Raw genomic sequence first — 19,330 nt, 5'->3', positions numbered from 1 at the left:
GTTCTCTGCTGGTCCCCCCCCCCCCCCCTTAGCAGCATCATCATGATTTCCACCTGTACAGACCAGGCAGTCCGGATCCCAGTAGGTTAGTATGGCGCGCAGAGCATTTGTTGCATAAATTTTGATTCCTCAGTACCAGCCTCTAGATTTCTGCATGCCAGGATGTACCAGGCACGTTCTAATCAGTGGATTTAGCTTGGCTCTTTCTTCTTGCATGTGCCTGTGTTTTTCTGTAAGTCTGTGAAGAAGTGGCAGGATGTAGGGTAATGTAATAAAAGCCACAGTTATAGAGGTTTATATTGGCTTTAGTACTTTCTGCTTGATGGCTTTGTAATCTCTAAGCTGGTTCCCGTCTTCATGGTCCAAGATGACTCGGTGTCGCCTCCATATTCCAAGCCCTGGGAGGGAAGCAGAGGCCATCATACACGTAGTTACATATAGAATTTCTGTGTATAACCCTGTTGCTGGACACTGGTCCCATGGCCACATCCAGCTGCAAGAGAGACTGGAAAACATTGTTACCTGGGCATCAAGTTTCCAACTGCAATGGCAGAGAGTGTGTGTGGGGGGGTGGTTGTGAGTGGGTCTTGGAGTCAGCCAGCAGAATGTACACCAAGTGTATTTTTTTACTCTCATTTTATAGATGAGGAAATCAATGTTTCAACTTGATTAAAGTAAGAAAAAGAATACAGGGTAGAGTAAGGGACTTGAATCAAGTCTTGTTTGACGCTATGATCTACACATCTCACCCCTCTGCCCTATAGCAATCCTCTTTTTTATGGTAAATGTCACCGCATCTAGGGATGGAGCATTGCCAAGGAGTATCAGGATAACATCTAGAGATGTTATCTACAGATCTGTCTACAGTAGGGTCAGACATTCGGGATCAGTCACCTCCCAAATGGGCAAAGAAAATGCTGGCGGAGTGGCAGGGGCTCAGCAGCATGAAGGAGGCTTAGGGCGCCATAGCATTTGTCTGACTTCTTGTCCAACCCTGGACTGAAGGAAAACTGGGATCTTCAGCCCAAGGACATTTTTTGGGTCTTCAGTTCCCTTGATGAAAAATTAGTCTTTCTTATGGAGGTACAGTATTTCATGGTTAGACCCTGAGGAGAGAGGTGTGTTCCATAGCCCAAATGGTGGCTGGAACAGGATTTTTTTGTGTAAAATCTATATTCATTTGTATTTATATTTTATATTTATTTTATATTTATATGATTTTATATTTATATTTATTTATCTTTCATAATTTATATTCAACAGAGGTGTTCTGCTTTTGGTTTGTTTGGGTTTTTTTGTCTGTGTTTTTTTGTTTTCAGTAGGAATTCTTATTCTCTGTGATCCCAGAAGACAAGAAGTCTATGTGGAAACCTTGAATTTAAAAGTTGTTGAATTAAAGGTTGTTGATGAATATTCGGAAGTGGAATACCACTTGAAGGCTTGGCTTTATAAGTTGAATAAAGCAGGTCACGGAGAATAATTACTTTTAGGTAGATCAGGTGTGGGTGAGAAAGGATATGGTGAAGCCTATGGAAAGGATGACACTTGTGGTAAGTGTCAGGGTGGAAATAAACATAGGAAAGTGTTACCCAATTGAAATATAATGTGAGCTGCATACATAACTTGGCATTTTCTAATAGCCCACACTGGTAAAATTAAAAGAAAACTAGTGAATTAATTTTAATAATACATTTTATTTAAAACAATATCTACAAATACTATTATTTCAGCTTACACTCAACATAAAAATGTAAAAATATTTTACTTTTTTTTGGCATGAAGTCTTTGAAATTTGTGTATTTTACATTAACAGAAAATCTAAAAGTTCTTAATTTCAGGTGCTCCATTGGCATACATAGTTGGTGGCTGGTATTGAGCAATGTGATTGTAGCTAATTAGACCTGGAAGTTTTGCTGTAAAAATCTCCGTGGTAGAATTTACAGAACTATTAGAGAACTATAAGATCTCAGCCCCCACATGCATAATATTCCCAACACAGTCTCAATTGTATTTGTCATTTCTAACATCATTTCCTTCTTTCTTTCTCTTTTTAGTTAATTTATTTATTTTAGAGAGAGCGTGCATGTGAGCTGGGGGAGGGTCAGAGGGAGAGGAAGAGGGAGAGAAGCAGACTGCCTGCTGAGTGCGGAGCTCTCCACAGGGCTCTATCTCATGACCCTGAGATCAGGACCTGAGCTGAAGTCAAGAGTCAGATGCTTAACCGACTGAGCTACCCAGGAGCCACTGACATCATTTCTGTGATTGATATATATCAATCACAGAAATTATATATATATATATATATATATATATCTGACTACAAAGGGTATTCCTGGAGATAGGCTGAGTGAATTCTTCTGTGTACCAGGAATTAGTAACTGCTCCATGATTTTTTTTTTAAGATTTTATTTATTTATTTGACAGGCAGAGATCACAAGTAGGCAGAGAAGCAGGCAGAAAGAGAGGAGGAAGCAGGCTCCCTGCTGAGCAGAGAGCCCGATGCGGGGCTCGATCCCAGGACCCTGGGACCATGACCCGAGCTGAAGGCAGAGGTTTTAACCCACTGAGCCACCCAGGTGCCCCACTTCTCCGTGATTTTAAAGTAGGCTTATTCCAAACAGCAGCTATCTTGATGTTGGTTTTGTACATATGAGTTTCTATAAGGAAAGTATAATTGGTAGGTAAAGGTATGTTGATTTAACGTTCTAATATATCCCTGAAACTAGAATTTATGTTCCTGTGTTGGTGTTTTTTAAACCCTGGCTATCTATCAGAATTATCTGGGGAGGGCGCCTGGGTGGCTCAGTGGGTTAAGCCGCTGCCTTCGGCTCAGGTCATGATCTCAGGGTCCTGGGATCGAGTCCCGCATCGGGTTCTCTGCTCCGCGGGGAGCCTGCTTCCTCCTCTCTCTCTCTCTGCCTGCCTCTCTGCCTACTTACGATCTCTCTGTGTCAAATGAATAAATAAAATCTTAAAAAAAAAAAAAAGAATTATCTGGGGAGCCAAGGGTCCTTTGGCAGTTATAGCCTCCAGGATGACTCTTGGGCAGTCTGTATTCCAGATCTTCTACAAGGCATTTTGATGGACAGCTGGGTTGAGAGCTACTATCATGGGCTTATTCCCATATCTTGGAGATGAGAATGGGCATGGAAGGTAGTAATTGTCATGAGTGATTGTTGGCCTGATTCTGGAAAATGGAGAGAGCAAAAATGTTATAGCTCGAAAGTAGAACAGAGTGGAAGGAGCGAAATGAAGAAGGTTTAGATGGAAAATCCAGAAATGATTTATTATCATCCTGACAAAACCAGCCAGACATTACAGGGGTAGGCATTATACTTCTCTCTTCTGGAACATAGTCAACATTAAAAAAAAAAATTATTTACTGCATCTCTACTCAAACCCATCCTGTTTGCCTGTCTTTGGAAGAGCCTCCAAAAAAGTTTCAATTACAAATGAAATGTGCACTTTTACAGACAGTGAATGAAGAAGAATATTTGAAATATGTGAATTTAGAAACTTCTCCATATTATAGAACACAGTGTTTCTTATTAATATTAAAAAAAAGGAAATTTATTTCATCTACCAATATGATTACTTAGATAAAAAAGTAATTAGATATTTCCCCCATGCTATTGAAATGAGCACAAATTTTCATCCCATCAGTAAATATCAATACATTTCCACCTTTTAGGTGCTTAAAAAAAAGCATTAGTAAGAATATATGTGATTATCTTGGGCCACCTGTTCTCTGTTCCATCTGGCCCAGAGCTTACGCTTCCTGTGTGTAGAATGCTTTTCTGATCCCAGTTCGCCCTCTTTGCTCATTCCCAGCTATGCCCCGGCCTGATGATGATTAGCCCTCTGAGAAAGGGAAATTCTGAAATATAGTCCTTGAAAGGGAAAGCGGCAGAGAAATTACAACTGCTTAGAATTTCAAAAGAGAGAGGAGGCGGCTTAGGTTCTGAACCTAACCAGGGCTTGAGGGCTGGATGGGACAAAAGGGAATATTTAATAATCTTAAAAAAAAAATGGCGGCACTAAACAGGTAGAGAATGCCTAAAGTATAGATGGCAGTAAAATGAAATGTAGGATACGTGTGAGAAGGAGCTATGGAGAAATAATATAGAGAAATAATAAAGCATTGTAAAAGTGGATAGAACAACAACAGCAGCAACAGGTTATTTCTACTGTTCTTTCCATCCTTTCTTCACTTACTCAAAGTCCTAGGGAAGACCATTGGGCTGGCCATGCCCAGGTCACTTGCTTGCCTCCTGGTTTTATCAGAGCAGGATAAGTAGGTTCTGTTTGCCCTCCTGAGTTTCTGTAGTTGGAGACAGGAATTTGGAGTTACTGGACCATCAAGATGATGCGCACTGGGTACTAGGAAATCAGGATGCTAGTAGAGAGAGGAAATGGATGCAAGACAGCAATGTAAATCAACCAAACAAAAATCTGATAACTGTCCCTTATAATTCCTATGTCTTTGATGATTTCCTGATCATATCCTATGGTTAACACCATCAGGACAACTTAAAAATAGGAGTGGATACAAAATGTCAGTTGGATACAAAATGTTAGTTGGATACAAAATGATTTATATAATATTTTGTTTAGAAGTTATATATATATAAAATGAAAAATGCATATGTATTTCTCCATTTCTCCCTCCTCATTTACTGAAAAGCATATCGACTGAATATTTTCCATTTGTCAAGCACTATACTTAGTACAGTTGGGAGATACAAAATTGAGCAAGCAGACATGGAATCTCTCTGTGTTCATACAACATATCACATCTGCAAAGTCACACTGAGATTTAATTAATTAATCCAGGTTAATCTGGTACTCTCAAAAAAGCAAACTTTTCTCATAGAGGTATTTTACATCTATTTTATACATAGCATTTCTTAAATTGGGTGATTCTGGAAGTATGGATTGAAATAGAAGTGTGTATGTGTGTGTGTATATGTGTGTGCATGTGAGTAGGATCCCAGTTTAGTTGATTCAAATATGTTCAACCTCAGAATAAGCATGTGTGAGGATTTGTGGTTTGAAGGAGTCTATAATGAAGATAGCTTTTTATTTAAAAAGCTGATACGGAAATTTAGGTTTTCTGATATGTTAGTGATATGGCCAGTATCTTAGCAGTTGGACAGAACTTTTTTTTTTTTTTAAACCTGGTTTTCTTTAAATATTGGGTGAAAATTAAAAAAAAAAAAACAAAACTTCCTGGCAATCAGATTAAGTAGTTAGGCTATATCAATGAAATTCCATCTTAAATTCAAACTTTGCTAAGCTATTTTCAGCTGCCATTTGACTGAATCATCTGTTGCATTTCCATTTAAGAGAAAAGTAAGATGACCTCTAGGAAAAGGTTAATTCCAAGGAAAGAGACAGACAGGCACACAAACTTGATGTCATGCCAATAGCTCAAGGCCAGAGAGGAAGGGTAATTTTGATCACAGTACAGTGTTTGTCAATCATGTTGTCCCATGATCTAATCCCCAGGCATTTATTCCTGGGTTTTTGGGAAAGGGGCTTGGAATAAAAATTGAGATCTCTATCAGTTGTTGGGGATCTCAGTGTCTCCACCTGCTGATTTGTATGATATGGAGGAATATCACGTTAGCAAAAATGGTGTATATCCCTTCACTTGACATTGTTAGTGCGACGTGGGATGGTTATGAGTGCGAGTCCAAGGTTTGAGCAGATCCAGAGAAGATGTTGGTGAAAACATGACATGGCCTATAAGAGGTACTAGCAGAAATTAGTATTGGAGGCAACAGTGGCCCCAGCAGCATTGAAGTGGCCCCAGCAGCCGTCCTGGAATGGAGAGGAAGTGGTTTTCCTGTGGCTTCATGGAATGGAGTTGCCATCACTGATCTCATGATAAATATGGTTTGAAGAGCACCTTTGTTAGCATAAAAACGTTTACATGTTTTTATGTAACAGCAGCAAAGCTGAAGCCTGAGCAGTGGAGAAAGACAATGGTCAATGTTCCAAAGATACTGAGGGGAATTCGTTGGAGCATATGTGATCTAAGGCCTTAGATCCTTCCTGAAGAAATAAGGAGTAGATTGAAGTAAGGGTAGGAAACCTACAATAGTTGTGCCTAAACTGGAAAAAGTCCTGGATTAAGGTTATAAATGTAACCCTAAATCTAATTTCAGATTGCTGTGGCCATTAAAGAGACACTTCTACAAAAATTTTTTAAAAATAACATATAAGTATATGTGTTAAGTGCATAATTCAAATAATCTGAGCACATATGTGATGAGAATTGTTTTTCCCCATAGTGTACATAGCCTGGATTATTTTATTTTATTTTTAGAGAGAGAGAGAGAACATGCACATGTTTTATTTTATTTTTAGAGAGAGAGAGAACATGCACGTGTACGTGTGCAAGCAGGAGGTAGGGAAGAGGGAGATGTAGAGAGAGAATCTTAAGCCGGCTCTACGCTCAGAGGGAGCCCAACTCAGGCCTCAGTCTCACGACATTGAGATCATCAATCAAGAGTTGGTTGCTTAATCAACTGAGCTACCCATGTACCCCCATAGCCTAGATTATTTGAGAGTTTATATTGTATAAAACTGTTTAGGTCTCTCTCACTTATAGCTGTTTTCCCTTAAGATGGGAAACAAGTGTGCTATGAAATTTATTAGAACATTAAAAAATATATTATTTATATATATAAATATATATTTATATATAATAAAATATATTATTTATATATTTTATTTATATTTATTTATAAATAAACATATTAATATATTTAATATATATAAACATGAACATATTTATTTATAAATAAATATGAATATAATATATATAAATAAATATATTTATTTATATATTTTGTTTATTTATAAATTATATATATACATAAAATATAAATATGTATATTTTTTGCTTTCAGACATTCCACTTGTTACTAAGATAAAAGATATATACAGGAAAACCATTTGCTTTTAGATTTATTGAACTGACCTGGATTTGTGTCTGTAGATACTATTTGGTTCCTAAGTGATTTGAATTTCTTTCGTTGACTTCAAAGGCTAAAATAAGCACTCAGGAAAGTATCCTTCCTTCTGAGATTAAAAAATATGGAGATATACAAAAGATGAAATATTTAGTCAGTTTATAGAAATCAACATAAATCAACTTAAGATTACTTTCTTGTACTTTTTTTTTTAATGGAGTGACAGTTCTAGAACAATGTTTGTCTAGTTGAGAAAAGAGCGTTTAAAACAGATGTTTGAGTTTTGAGAATTTCAATAGAATAAGAAAAGTTTAATTTATTGTCTTCTCAGAGATAAATGTCTATTTCCAGTTAATCAGACAGATTTGGTCAGGAAATCAGCAGAATGTCTGTTTGTGCTGTCTTTTCCTACTTGTTAATGCTAAAATGGAACCATGGGTAACACTTTCCCAGCCATTAAGCACAATTATTTTCTATATTCTCTTCAAGTTGATGTTAGCAAAATCCCTAATAGGTGACTTTGTTGGTAAAATAATATTTTAAAACTCTTTCATACATAGTTAGTTGGAATAAGATTTTTTAAAGAATAATTTTAACTTTGGGAGATATTGTCTTGTTACTCTAGTTCACTGATTTAAACCACTAGATTTATGTTTATACCAGTGAAATTTATATAGTTTTAAAATAAAAATGTGAGCACAGAAATCTACACAGTCGTGAAAATTATGGTTAAAAATCTTAGAATCATAGAAATGCTAGACTGGATACCACATAGTTGATATAACAGAAGTCCAATTATTTTCCTACTGTAAACAAGTACATAGTAAAAATTGAGACAACAATGTTTTCTGATACGTTATCAATGCAGTGTGTTAGCAGTTGGACATGTTACTGGATTGTTTACCTACATCCTCTGAAATATTTGGTGAAATTTTATTTTTTAGTTTTTTTTTTAAAAGATTCATTTATTTATTTTGAGTTGTGGGGGAGAGAGAGAGAGTGGAGGAGAGGGATAAAGAGAGAATCTCAAGCAGCCTCTGCACTGAGCATGGAGCCCACCATGGGGTTTGATCTCATTACTCTGAGATCGTGACTTCAGTCAAAATCAAGAGTCAAATGCTTAACTGACTGAGCCACCCGGGTGTCCCTGGTGAAATTTTGAAAGACATATTTTCCTACCAGAATAAGAAGTTACACTATATCGATGAAAAATAAATTTAAGATTTTATTTATTTATTTGACAGAGATCACAAGGAGGCAGAGAGGCAGGCAGAGAGGGAGGAAGGGAAGCAGGCTCCCTGCTGAGCAGAGAGCCTGATGCGGGGCTCGATCCCAGGACTCTGAGATCATGACCTGAGCTGAAGGCAGAGGCTTTAACCCACTGAGCCACCCAGGAGCCCCATATTGATGAAATTTCATATAAATTTCAAGCTTTGCATCATGCATCAAGTCATCATGTTGACCAGAGTTCAATGGTTGTATTTCCATTTTAAGAACAATTTTACTTGAAAGTTTTTCATGACTTTAGTATTTGATGCTCTTAATATAAACTTAATCTCCAAATAATTCCATTTAGCGTTTCTTTCAGATCAATTTTATTTTCTATTAAAGATATTTTAACAGAAAATGTGATTTTCCTTAGTCTTCATCAGATTAATTGACCAAAAATCTCATTAAAAAACCAGGGAGGGAGGGGGTGCGCCTCGGTGGCGCAGGTGGTTAAGCGTCTGCCTTCTTCTCAGGTCATGATCTCAGGATCCCGGGATCAATCCCCGCATTGGGCTCCTTGCTCAGTGGGGAAGCCTGCTTATTCCTCTCTCTCTGCCACTCCCCTTGTGTGTGCTCTCTCTCACTCTCTCTCTCTCTCAAATAAATAAATAAATAAAATCTTAAAACAAAACAGAACAAAATCAAAACCTTGGGGAAGTCTTGAACCTTTTGTTTTATGAGACAAAGTGTAGATGTCTTTAGATTACCAGATATTTTTAGAGCAAGGATTATTAAGATTGTGTAAATGAAATCTAATAATCCATGATATTGATTGCTTCCATACTGAAGTGTGCTCTAGTGTGATAAAAAAATTACTACCCAAATGAAGCCTTAAATACAGTGCATTTATACAAGTAATCTTAGATCCAGGAGGAAGATGTATTGTTAAATGAATGAAGGCATAATGAAAAAGATTAGAGGGTGACATGTCTAATTTTAGGTATATTCGTAATTTGAAGGTGGTATTACACACAATATACACTGATTGATTTCCATGTAGAGTAATATTGCCAGGCTTCAAACTAGAAAAAAAGAAAACCTACTTTGGTATTTTTGGAAGGACTTTTCAACATGTGTTAAAAAAAATAATATATTTATACTTAACCTTTGAATTATCACCATTACTTAAGTAACAGGAAGATCTTCCTGTTTAGAAGTTAGCTCCTCAGGGACTTGGTTTAACTCTGAGGATTTGAGGTCCAGAGGAGCCCATGATGCCTCAGTGCCTTGGGGGGCCAGGGATAAAGCAGTTATGCACTCAACAGCACTCCAGTGGTTTGAAAGTTAAGATGCCTCATAATTTACCACAAGGGAGGGCCTTAGGGGAAGAATGAATATGGCTCAATTAATTAGTACTTGTTAGCAAACTTCAACCATTACCCTATTTAGATTTTCAAATCACTGATATCTCAGATACCCACAAGATTTGGAAAGGAAATGAGAATACACAGTGGAGAAAGCTAATTTGTCCAGCAGGCCACCAGCTCTGGAATATAGTGTCCCCAGCCAAGCAATTGTCACAGGTTAGCCTTTCTTTTTAAGCTTTCTTTTTTTTTTTTTTAAAGATTTTATTTATTTACTTGACAGACAGAGATCACAAGCAGGCAGAGAGGCAGGCAGAGAGAGAGAGGAGGAAGCAGGCTCCCTGCTGAGCAGAGAGCCGGATGTGGGGCTCCATCCAAGGACTCTGAGATCATGACCTGAGCCGAAGGCAGCAGCTTAACCCACTGAGCCACCCAGGCGCCCGGTTAGCCTTTCTATAAAGAAGAAAAAGGAAATGGTATCTGTTTGCTGTTTTTAGCTCTGATATTAAAAACATCTGTGTCTTTTTGTTTGAATTTCTGCATAAGATGAATATTCTGGATGACCATCTATGGATTCCTATGAAAAATCTAAAATAAATAAATAAATTTTTGAGAACTGTCTGGAGCTTTTTTTATGGGTGTTGGTTTTCTATATTCATTATCTTCTAAGTGGCTAATATTCATATTTAGAAAAGTTAATGATTCTTTTTTTAAAAGATTTTATTTATTTATTAGAGAGAGGAAAAGCACAAGCAGAGGGGAGGGGCAGAGGGAGAAACAGGTTTCCTGAGGCAGGGCTCAATCCCAGGACCCCGAGATCATGACCTGAGCTGAAGGCACATGCTCAACTGACTGAGCCACCCAGTGCCCTGAAAAGTTAATGATTCTTAATGATTATCTGGTTATTTTCAGGAAATTATGCCAATAATATATTCTTTGTTCTTAAGTTTTTGGATAAATTTGATGTTTTCATGGTAGAGAAGCTCATTATCTCCAAATAGTAATTTATACAAAATATAATTATTTTCAATAATCTTAGCTCACCCCTCCACCCCCCTTATATTTTTTCTAACTGCTTTGGCCAAGATTTCTAAGAATGTTGAATGATAGGCTTGGTAGTGAATGTCTGAGTCATATTTTGAGTTTTTGTCATTAGGTTTTCTTTTTTTGATGTTTATTTGGGTTTTGTTTTTCTGTTTAGTTATTGAGGACTTTGATTTAACATTACTATTCTTTATCATTGTAAGAAGTACTCTTGCACCTTTAGTTGTCTTTAATTTAAAATATGTTTGTACATCAACTTTATAAAATAGTATTTGGGTTGATTTGGTATGGCAGAGCGTGTTTGAGTCCACTATAGTTTCCCCTTGCTACATCCCATTACAGCCTCTGATTTCTACATTTATGTTTCAGACATCGGGCCTTGTGGACATTTAAATCGAAGTTCTTCACACTGGATTTTCAAAGAGGGGAACTTAGGAAGTTTTCTCAAATTTATTCATAAAGTTCATGGGAATCAAATTTAATTATAGTTACAGAGGCTTCGTGCCTTTAAGAATACCGTTCAGGAGAATATTCTAGTTTGTCAAACGTTTGTGTATGGCTACAATCACAGAATGTAAATTGCTTAGTTAGTTACTTAGTTTACATGCAAGCCTTGTGTTTAACGTATCTAATTTATAGCATATTACAGATAACATGATGATTGGTGATAAAAGGCTGAGCGGAAGCAGGTGAATTCACAGGAAAAGGACAAGAACGAAGTCCATAAAAGTCTCCCAAGGAACAGACAGATGCATTCAGATTTTCTTCCTCTGGAGCTAACCTAGCTGATTTGAAAGGAAGTGATTGCCTCGTTGAGCCAAGACACTTCCATGATTCACACTAACCTTCCTCTGGTGGGCAATTTCGTTCTCGCTCTCACAGCCCTTGAGGAACTGCATGGGTGCACACTGGAGATTTCCTGACCAAAGTTCATGTACGGTGTAATTTAAGTAAAAGCCCTGATTACATTCTGTGCTGCTCTGAGTTAAATGATAGGAAAACCTGATATGTGTGGAAGGGCCGAGGCGAGTACATGGGCTTTCCTCCCCCCGTTCAGTCAAAAGCAGCAGGAGCAACGCATTAGAACTGAGGCAGATTCTAAACATTGAACAGTTAATTCCAGGAGGCGGAAAACAAAAATAGACTCATTATAGTATGGACAAGAAGAGTGTATTGATTTATAAATTTATGTATCACATCCAGTTGCGTCAATGGAGAGCCATGCGTTAATGTATATATATTTGCGTATGCAATCGTCAGGTTATTCATCTGAATATAACAAACAGTTAAATACCAGCCAAATTAATATCTGTTGTATGTACATTGCTAAATGCCCTACTTTGAATTTCTCAGTGGGTCTATTAATTTTCCTGTGAGATGATTGTAGATATATCCAAAAGCATATTCTGAATGATTACGGCACTTTCAGAAATTTATCCTATTAGTAACCTACCTTCTGGTAATAGACACCCTATTCTGAAACCATCCCACTCTATTAAATCCTAATACTATCCAATGAAACATGAGCAGAGGAGCTAGTGCTTAGATGAGGTCTGCTGTTTCCAAATTTATACTAAACTCCATGTGCTTCACTGTCTTAAACTCTGCTTATTGTATTTAGGTTATTGGTTTATGAGGGCAAGATATGCCAGTAAAAAGGAGGAATTGTTTTGATATTTAAGAGTAGGTTCTTACCTGACTCATAGGCTGAATTATGTTATAGCAAGAAATTGGCAAAATTGTAATGTTACAAATAATGAATTATAAGTATGATTTATAACTATATATAATTGATAAGTAATTATAATTATTATAAACATTATGGATTCACTATCTCCATAGTCTTGAGAGTATAGTTATTTAATACTGAGTTGTCATTCTTAGTTTGAAACAAAGGCTTATGCAAGGAATGTGACACCTGCTCCTCCTTGGGGGGGCATAATCATCCTTATCTGGCTCTTATTTTTTCCCATGTCACTAATCACTATAAAAAAAGCTATAAAGTGTAAACATTCATTTGCTTTTTTTTTTTAAGATTTTATTTATTTATTTGACAGACAGAGATCACAAGTAGGCAGAGAGGCAGGCAGAGAGAGAGGGGAGGAAGCAGGCTCCCTGTTGAGCAGAGAGCCCCATGTGGGGCTCGATCCCAGGACCCTGGGATCACGACCTGAGCAGAAGGCAGAGGCTTAACCCACTGAGCCACCCAGGCGCCCCTCATTTGCTTTTTTAAAAAGATTTTATTTATGTATTCAATAACCAGCACAAGCAAGGGGAAATATATATACATATATATATATATATATGTTTATATATATGTATATGTATTTTAGATGGCACAGAATCCGTGTGTGTGTGTGTGTGTGTGTGTGTGTGTATTTATTTATTTATTTGGGAGAGAGAGAGAGAGGGTGAGTTGAGGGGGAGGGTCATAGGAAGAGGGAAAGAAAGAATGTCAAGCAGGCTCCCTGCTAAGCAAGGAGCTCCGTGGGGGACTGGATCCCAGAACCCCAGGATCATCACCTGAGTCAAAGGCAGACACTTAACCGAATGAACCACCCAGGTGCCCAGATATTCATTTGCTTTTATTCTTCCATTCCTAGAATGCAAGCTCTGTGAAGGGAAGGATTTTTGAGCGTTTTATTTCACTGACATATTTACATAATAGGCACCCACTAAATATTGGTCAAGTGAATAGATATGAAACATCATACAGCGTAAAGTGACACTGTACCACACGCTAATAATAATTTGAACAAAAACATGAGTTGGGGGCGCCTGGGTGGCTCAGTCGGTTAAGCACCTGACTCTTGATTTCCGCTCAGGTCATGATCTCAGGGTGGTGAGTCCGAGACCCACCTCTGGTTCCAAGCTCAGCACGGAGTCTGCTTGTCCTTCTCCCTCCCCCTTCCTTTGCTCCTTTGTCTCTCTTTCTCTCTCTCAAATAAATAAAAATAAATAAATAAATACATTCTAAACAAAACAAAACAAAACACCCGTAAGTTAAACTCAATTCTGGGACTACTGAGGAAGCTTCAGAATTTACTTCGGGTGGTAGTTTCTCCAGAGAGTCTTCTCTGAAAGTCCCCAGGAGGGGCGGGAAGCTCCTGCTGTGTGCCCCGAGAGGCCCCCCGCCCCTTTACCACAGTATGAAATCTTAACCCGACTGCGCATGTCTGCCTTCCTTGTTCTTGGAGCTCACGGTGCTCTGAAGTCAGCGACACCGTATTTCGTTGGTTTGTTTTTAGAATCCAGACACAGTGTTTGGTTCCCAGAAAGCACTCAGTTAAAAAAGAAAAGGGCGGCGGGTGTTGAAGGGCAAGATAGAGGGGACGGGGAATAGAAAGGAAGAGATGAATGAAATGTGTGTGTGTGTGTGGGGGGAAAGTTGCTCATTTAATCAAGATAGAACATTGGGACAAGGGAAGAATTTAGGTACTGCTGTAGGTTTCCAAGAGAGATTTTTTTAGCAAATGAATTCAGATATTATGAGTATTTCTGTGCACCAGGCACACTTCTAGCCCCTGAGGGGGTCTGCAGTAAAGAAAGAGATGTCACTGTCCTCATGGAACACTTTTAGGTTAGTTTAAAAAAAAAAATTTTTTTTGTTTTAGTTAAAAAAAATGTTTTTTGGTGGGGGAGACAGAAAATAAGTATAATATTGTATATGTAAAACAATGCTCAACATGATGTGAAATATAGTGGAAGATATATAAATTATTAAAATAAATGAATTATATAAAATAAATGAATTATAAAAATATATTAATTATATAAAATATATGAATGTAATATGGTATATGATTGTGATATAAAATGATGTGATAATGACATAATGCAGAATTTAGGGATGCTTAAAGGGAATCCATGGATTGCCTCCTCATAAGCCTTTACCTATAAAATGTTATTTGCCGTATCCTGAAATGTGAAACACAGCATAAGTCACTCCAGGAGTGGCGTTTATAACTTACATGTATGCCTCAACCTGGCCTGAATGTGGGAGGAACGATTTGCATAGACGTTGAAACCATACGTAGACCTTCAAGGGGTGCATCTCCCGGTTGCGCGCAGAGGCACGGAGCCCCCGAGGGGAGACTTGGGGGTCTGGAGGCTCTCTGCGGGCAGACCCTCCTTTCTCAACTGACAGCAGGGTTGAAAAGGGTTTGAGAACATGCAGACCAGATAAACTTCCCCAGACTTTTGGTTAAAAGCGACGGCAGTCTCTGGATTTCTCCAAGGTCTTGATGAAGCTGATATTATTTACGAAGTCGTTTCCGTTAGACAAAGAATCGAGTCATATTGGAACGGGGGTGATTGCAGGATCTGGGTCCCCACGGTTGGCTGCTGCGGGTGGGTGATAATAATAAGAAATACACTGCCACTTTTGCTTTAATAGAGGCGAATTATTTTGCTAGCATATGGAAGCGTGTGCTTCGGGTACCACAGTGCTTTGTGGTAGAGGGGAAAAAAACACAAAAACAATTACATGAATGAGGTAGAATGACTGTGTTATTGCAGTACATAAGACTTTGATTACATACTGCCAAGATTCATACCAGCCTAGTAGTTGTTGACAGATAGAGTAACAAAAATGAAACTCATTTATTTTTTTCTTTATTGAGACCTCAAGGAAAAGCAGATTTTCAGTTCTTGTACTTACTACGTTGATAGAACAGAGACTGACAGCAAAAATGTGCCAGTCCAGAAATATAAATTAAACCTCGGTTCATATCAAAATTCCATTTAGTCTTGGAAAAGGAGCTGCTGTTTGGATTATTTTTGATCCTAAATCAAATATACGATGGAGGATCACAGTATACCTGGTATTTGTTAACCCTTTCCTGTGAACAGTACTTGGAACCTCATTGTTTTTGGTCGATGATGCTTTATTTCTCCTGCAGTGTTGGAGGCAACTTGAATGATCATCAGAGTGGCTTATATTTTACTGAATGGAAATTTCTAGCAACAGACACATACATCTCAGTCTGCAGGAAGTATGAAACTAGATTTGAAAAATTGATAACAGACCCTTTTCGCTATTACAAAGTCCCCTTCGACGCTACAGTTTGATTATCAAGACAAATGAGTGAGAAATGTAAAGTGGGGATTTTTGGATTGTTTGTTGAGATTGTTGATGTGTATTGAACAAAATTTCTGACTACATCATTTGTACCTTCCATTCCTGTAACTTAAGTTGACCAAGCAAAAAGACCTCTTACCTTCTTTTCTTTTTCTGTCTCCTACCCTCTTTTCCTCCCTGCCTTCCTTCTCTCTCTTTCTTTCTTTTCACTTTCTCTCTTTCTTTATCTTCAACTGTCAATATGGAAATTTTGTTATAGTTTCTCTTAATTAAGACATTATGAAATCAATGACAGAATTCTGAAAACAACAACACAGCAGACTTGGGGAGTGGCTATACAAGCAGGTAAACAGAATGATCAGTAAACCCTAAACATCATTATAATCCAACAATGTCCATTTCTTGAGTGTATCCTAAACATAATTTTGCTTAAGTTATTATTATTATTATTCTTATTATTCCGAAGTCTACATTTGGTCATTTTCTCATTAATTTTTTAGCAACCGAAAGATAGCGTGAACTTGTTTCTTGAATTACCTTTTCTGACCTTTTGCAAGATGATAATTACAAAAAAGGGAGGCCTGGAAGGACTTGTACAAAAATTAAGCTTATAAAGTAGCTAAAATGGCCCTTCTGTGCTGGTGTCGATTTCAAAATTAACATTTTGGTTCATGTGCTTCTAATAATCACTGACCCTTACTTCATGTACTTTCCACAGGAAATGAATACAGCAGAAATTACTTTGACCCACTGATGGATGAGGAAATCAACCCAAGGCAGTGTGGGATGGAGGTCAGCGGAGAGGGTGAGCTAGAATTAAGTATGTAATTTTTGTGTCAGAATATTCTTTTCCATTCATGAAAATGAGGTGACAAAGATCACACATGCAGTTCCGTTTAGATTTTGCGGCTTACAATTTAAATGGTAAGTTTTAACCACTAACAACATGATGGGCAGCGAAGGTAATTTTTGATCAAGGACAGCCAGCTGGTCAGAGAGAAGAAGTAGGAATGTGCTTTCTTTTGACGCTGCCGGAAGCAGTTTAGTGTCATTATAAGGCCCGTGTTATGCGTATGAGGACCATCATCACTTCACAAATGCCATCTCTGGTCTTTGAGTTTAAAATGAGCATTCTTCAAAGCAGCACAAAATGCATCTAGCCTAAGAAGTTTCTGGGCACCTGGGTAGCTCAGTGGGTTAAAGCCTCTGCCTTCGGCTCAGGTCGTGATCCCAGAGTCCTGGGATCGAGCCCCGCATCGGGCTCTCTCTCTGCTCAGCAGGGAGTCTGCTTCCCCTCCTCTCTCTCTGCCTGCCTCTCTGCCTACTTGTGATCTCTGTCTGTCAAATAAATAAATAAAATCTTAAAAAAAAAAAAAGAAGTTTCTGTGCACTGTGACTCCTGATGCCTTTCATCAAAGGCAGGACATGGAACTGCTGCCTGGGTTCTGAACCACAGCAGTGAAGTGATCTGGTGATTTTCTTTTCTATAACCTTGAGTCTAGTTGCAGCTGTAAAATAACAGTTCAGAAGACCCATGGGCACCAGTCACTGAATCTGAACATTTTAGGGAAAGACTGGGGTAAATCCTTAGAGAGAGAGGGGCTCAAGTATGGTGCAGGAATGATTTTAAAAGATGGTTTTCAGTAACTACACTGCTTTTTAGATGACACAGAATCCACGGATATCATCAAAAGACGTGTGCACAGGAAAAGGCAAGAACTTGATCTGAGGACAGTTTTTACTAGTAACTCAAATCGAGGTGAACTGAAAACTGGAAAAACCTCAACCTTTTATTTGCCCAACACACAGGGTGATGAAAGACAATCCCGACACTTTCTGGAGAGGAATGTGAACTGGATTCTTCTTGAGGTCTGCTTTAACTCCTTGGAGATCACAATATATAGTTGTATTTGGTGGAGTTTTTGTAATGTAAGGACTAAAGCTGGCTTAATAAGATGTTCAGTGATACATGAATGAGGAACGGCTCTAACCACGGACAGACAAGGTTCAGAAAATAAAATACTGTGTGTCACTCTTCCCTAGTCTACAGTGATGGCCCAGTGCCTGGAGTTCACTTTGCGTCCCACGTTTCAGAGTGGGCAGTTGTCTTTATATCCAGTTTTATGCCTGCAATTGATGATAATTTATTTTTCTTTTTGCTGGGTATTCAAGCCTGTGCATCTATCTTAGGTAGGGGGGTAGACGGTGTTAGTGAACACAAGATTGCCTTCCACGTCCTCTGTGGCACAGAGCTAGAGACCATGCAGGGACATAACAGGGCAGGGTTTGGCCACCTGAGCAAAGGCACAACGCATAGAGTTTTGTGTGTTTGCCCCATCTATGTCCATCCTGGTTCCACTTGTTCTCATATTTATTTGTCTATAATTTGTTTCTTTTTTCTCAAATCAATACAGCTTTAAGATACCACAAAGAAGTCTGAAAAATCATCCGGCATCTTGTGGTTTTTGTAGCTGGACAACTTAGATCTTATTCATCGGCATGCCGGATTAGTCCTTTTTCGGAAACACTGACCCCATCCCCAGATTTTCTGTCATGCTTGTTTTTAACTGTGGCGGCTTACTGAATCAAAGCAGCAGAGTGTGACACCAGCTCAGTGTCATTTTCTTCAAGAATTAACTCATCTTTCCTGAGTTACTGAATAGGCAACACCTGGTCTCATCCAAGACCCTGGGGATGTATTTTTCACCCAAGAAATTTTGGATTTTGACAAGAGAACTGTTCTCCTAAATAACAATGTTGGTGGGGAAGTGGGCATTCACAGACCTAATCTTGGAATCGAAACCCAGACCACACCCTTGACCATGTTCTGTGCATGACTACAGATAGTGTGGACAGTAGCCAGTTCTTTGCTGTTTCCTATCACTTGTCAACTCAGAGCCTCTTCTATTTCTTTCCAAGGAGACTGAATTCTACATCGATGTGATTGAAGTCCCTTTTTGGGGTACCTCTGGGACCCTTCACAATAAAATGTCCCTTCAGAGTGATGTTGACACTTTCTGGAATGTCAACACTCTGTTGAGAATGGTTTTCATTCTCACAGTAGATGTGGCAAAACTGTTTATAATTTGTATCTACTTGCTTCCAAAATAGTTTGAAGAAGCTTATAATAGAAATGTAAATGCATATGGTCAAAGCATTCAAACATAGATGAAAGAGGGATTTGAGAACACCTACACAAAGAAGTAAATGTACAAGAAATCAAGGACTGTAATAAATTATAATTGTAATTAATCACTTACTAAGAGTAAGTGATTGCTCACTTGTGCTTCCTGAAAGTGAAATGTAAAGACACATGAGTTAGGTAACATTTAGGTAAATGTCAGTCACATCTAAAAAATACCTTCAGGGTTAAACAGAATTTATGACTCTTTCTCAGTGTCAATAACCACCACCACCACCATCACTTTATTTTTTTAATTTTTTTAAAGATTTAATTATTTATTTGGGAGGGGGGTGATTTGAGGGGAAGGGGCAAGGGAAGAGGGAAAGAAAGAAACTCAAGCAGACTCCCCACTGAGCATAGATCCGGACATGGGGGTTGATCTCATGACCATGAGATCATAACCTGAGCTCAAATCAAAGGTCAGATGCTTAATCAACAGTCACACAGGCACCTCTACAATTTAATTTAA

The 19,330-nt window shown here is 38.2% G+C and overlaps 1 protein-coding gene across 1 annotated transcript in view; it reads left to right on the top strand.

Moving 5' to 3' along the window:
- OFCC1 (orofacial cleft 1 candidate 1) overlaps window positions 1–19,330 on the top strand; it is a gene marked incomplete at its 5' end in the record, with an annotated part of 303,058 nt that overhangs the window by 1,383 nt on the left and 282,345 nt on the right. Inside the window, one exon of the mRNA XM_032341375.1 lies at window positions 16,396–16,482. Coding sequence (XP_032197266.1) covers window positions 16,396–16,482 — 87 coding nt within the window. The remainder of the gene's footprint in view (window positions 1–16,395; window positions 16,483–19,330) is intronic.

The sequence above is a fragment of the Mustela erminea genome, chromosome 4 (genome assembly GCF_009829155.1).
Source record: "Mustela erminea isolate mMusErm1 chromosome 4, mMusErm1.Pri, whole genome shotgun sequence".
NCBI classification, from domain to species: Eukaryota; Metazoa; Chordata; class Mammalia; order Carnivora; family Mustelidae; genus Mustela; species Mustela erminea.
Note: the sequence above shows the minus strand (reverse complement) of the source record. Positions and strands in the feature narration are given on the sequence as shown.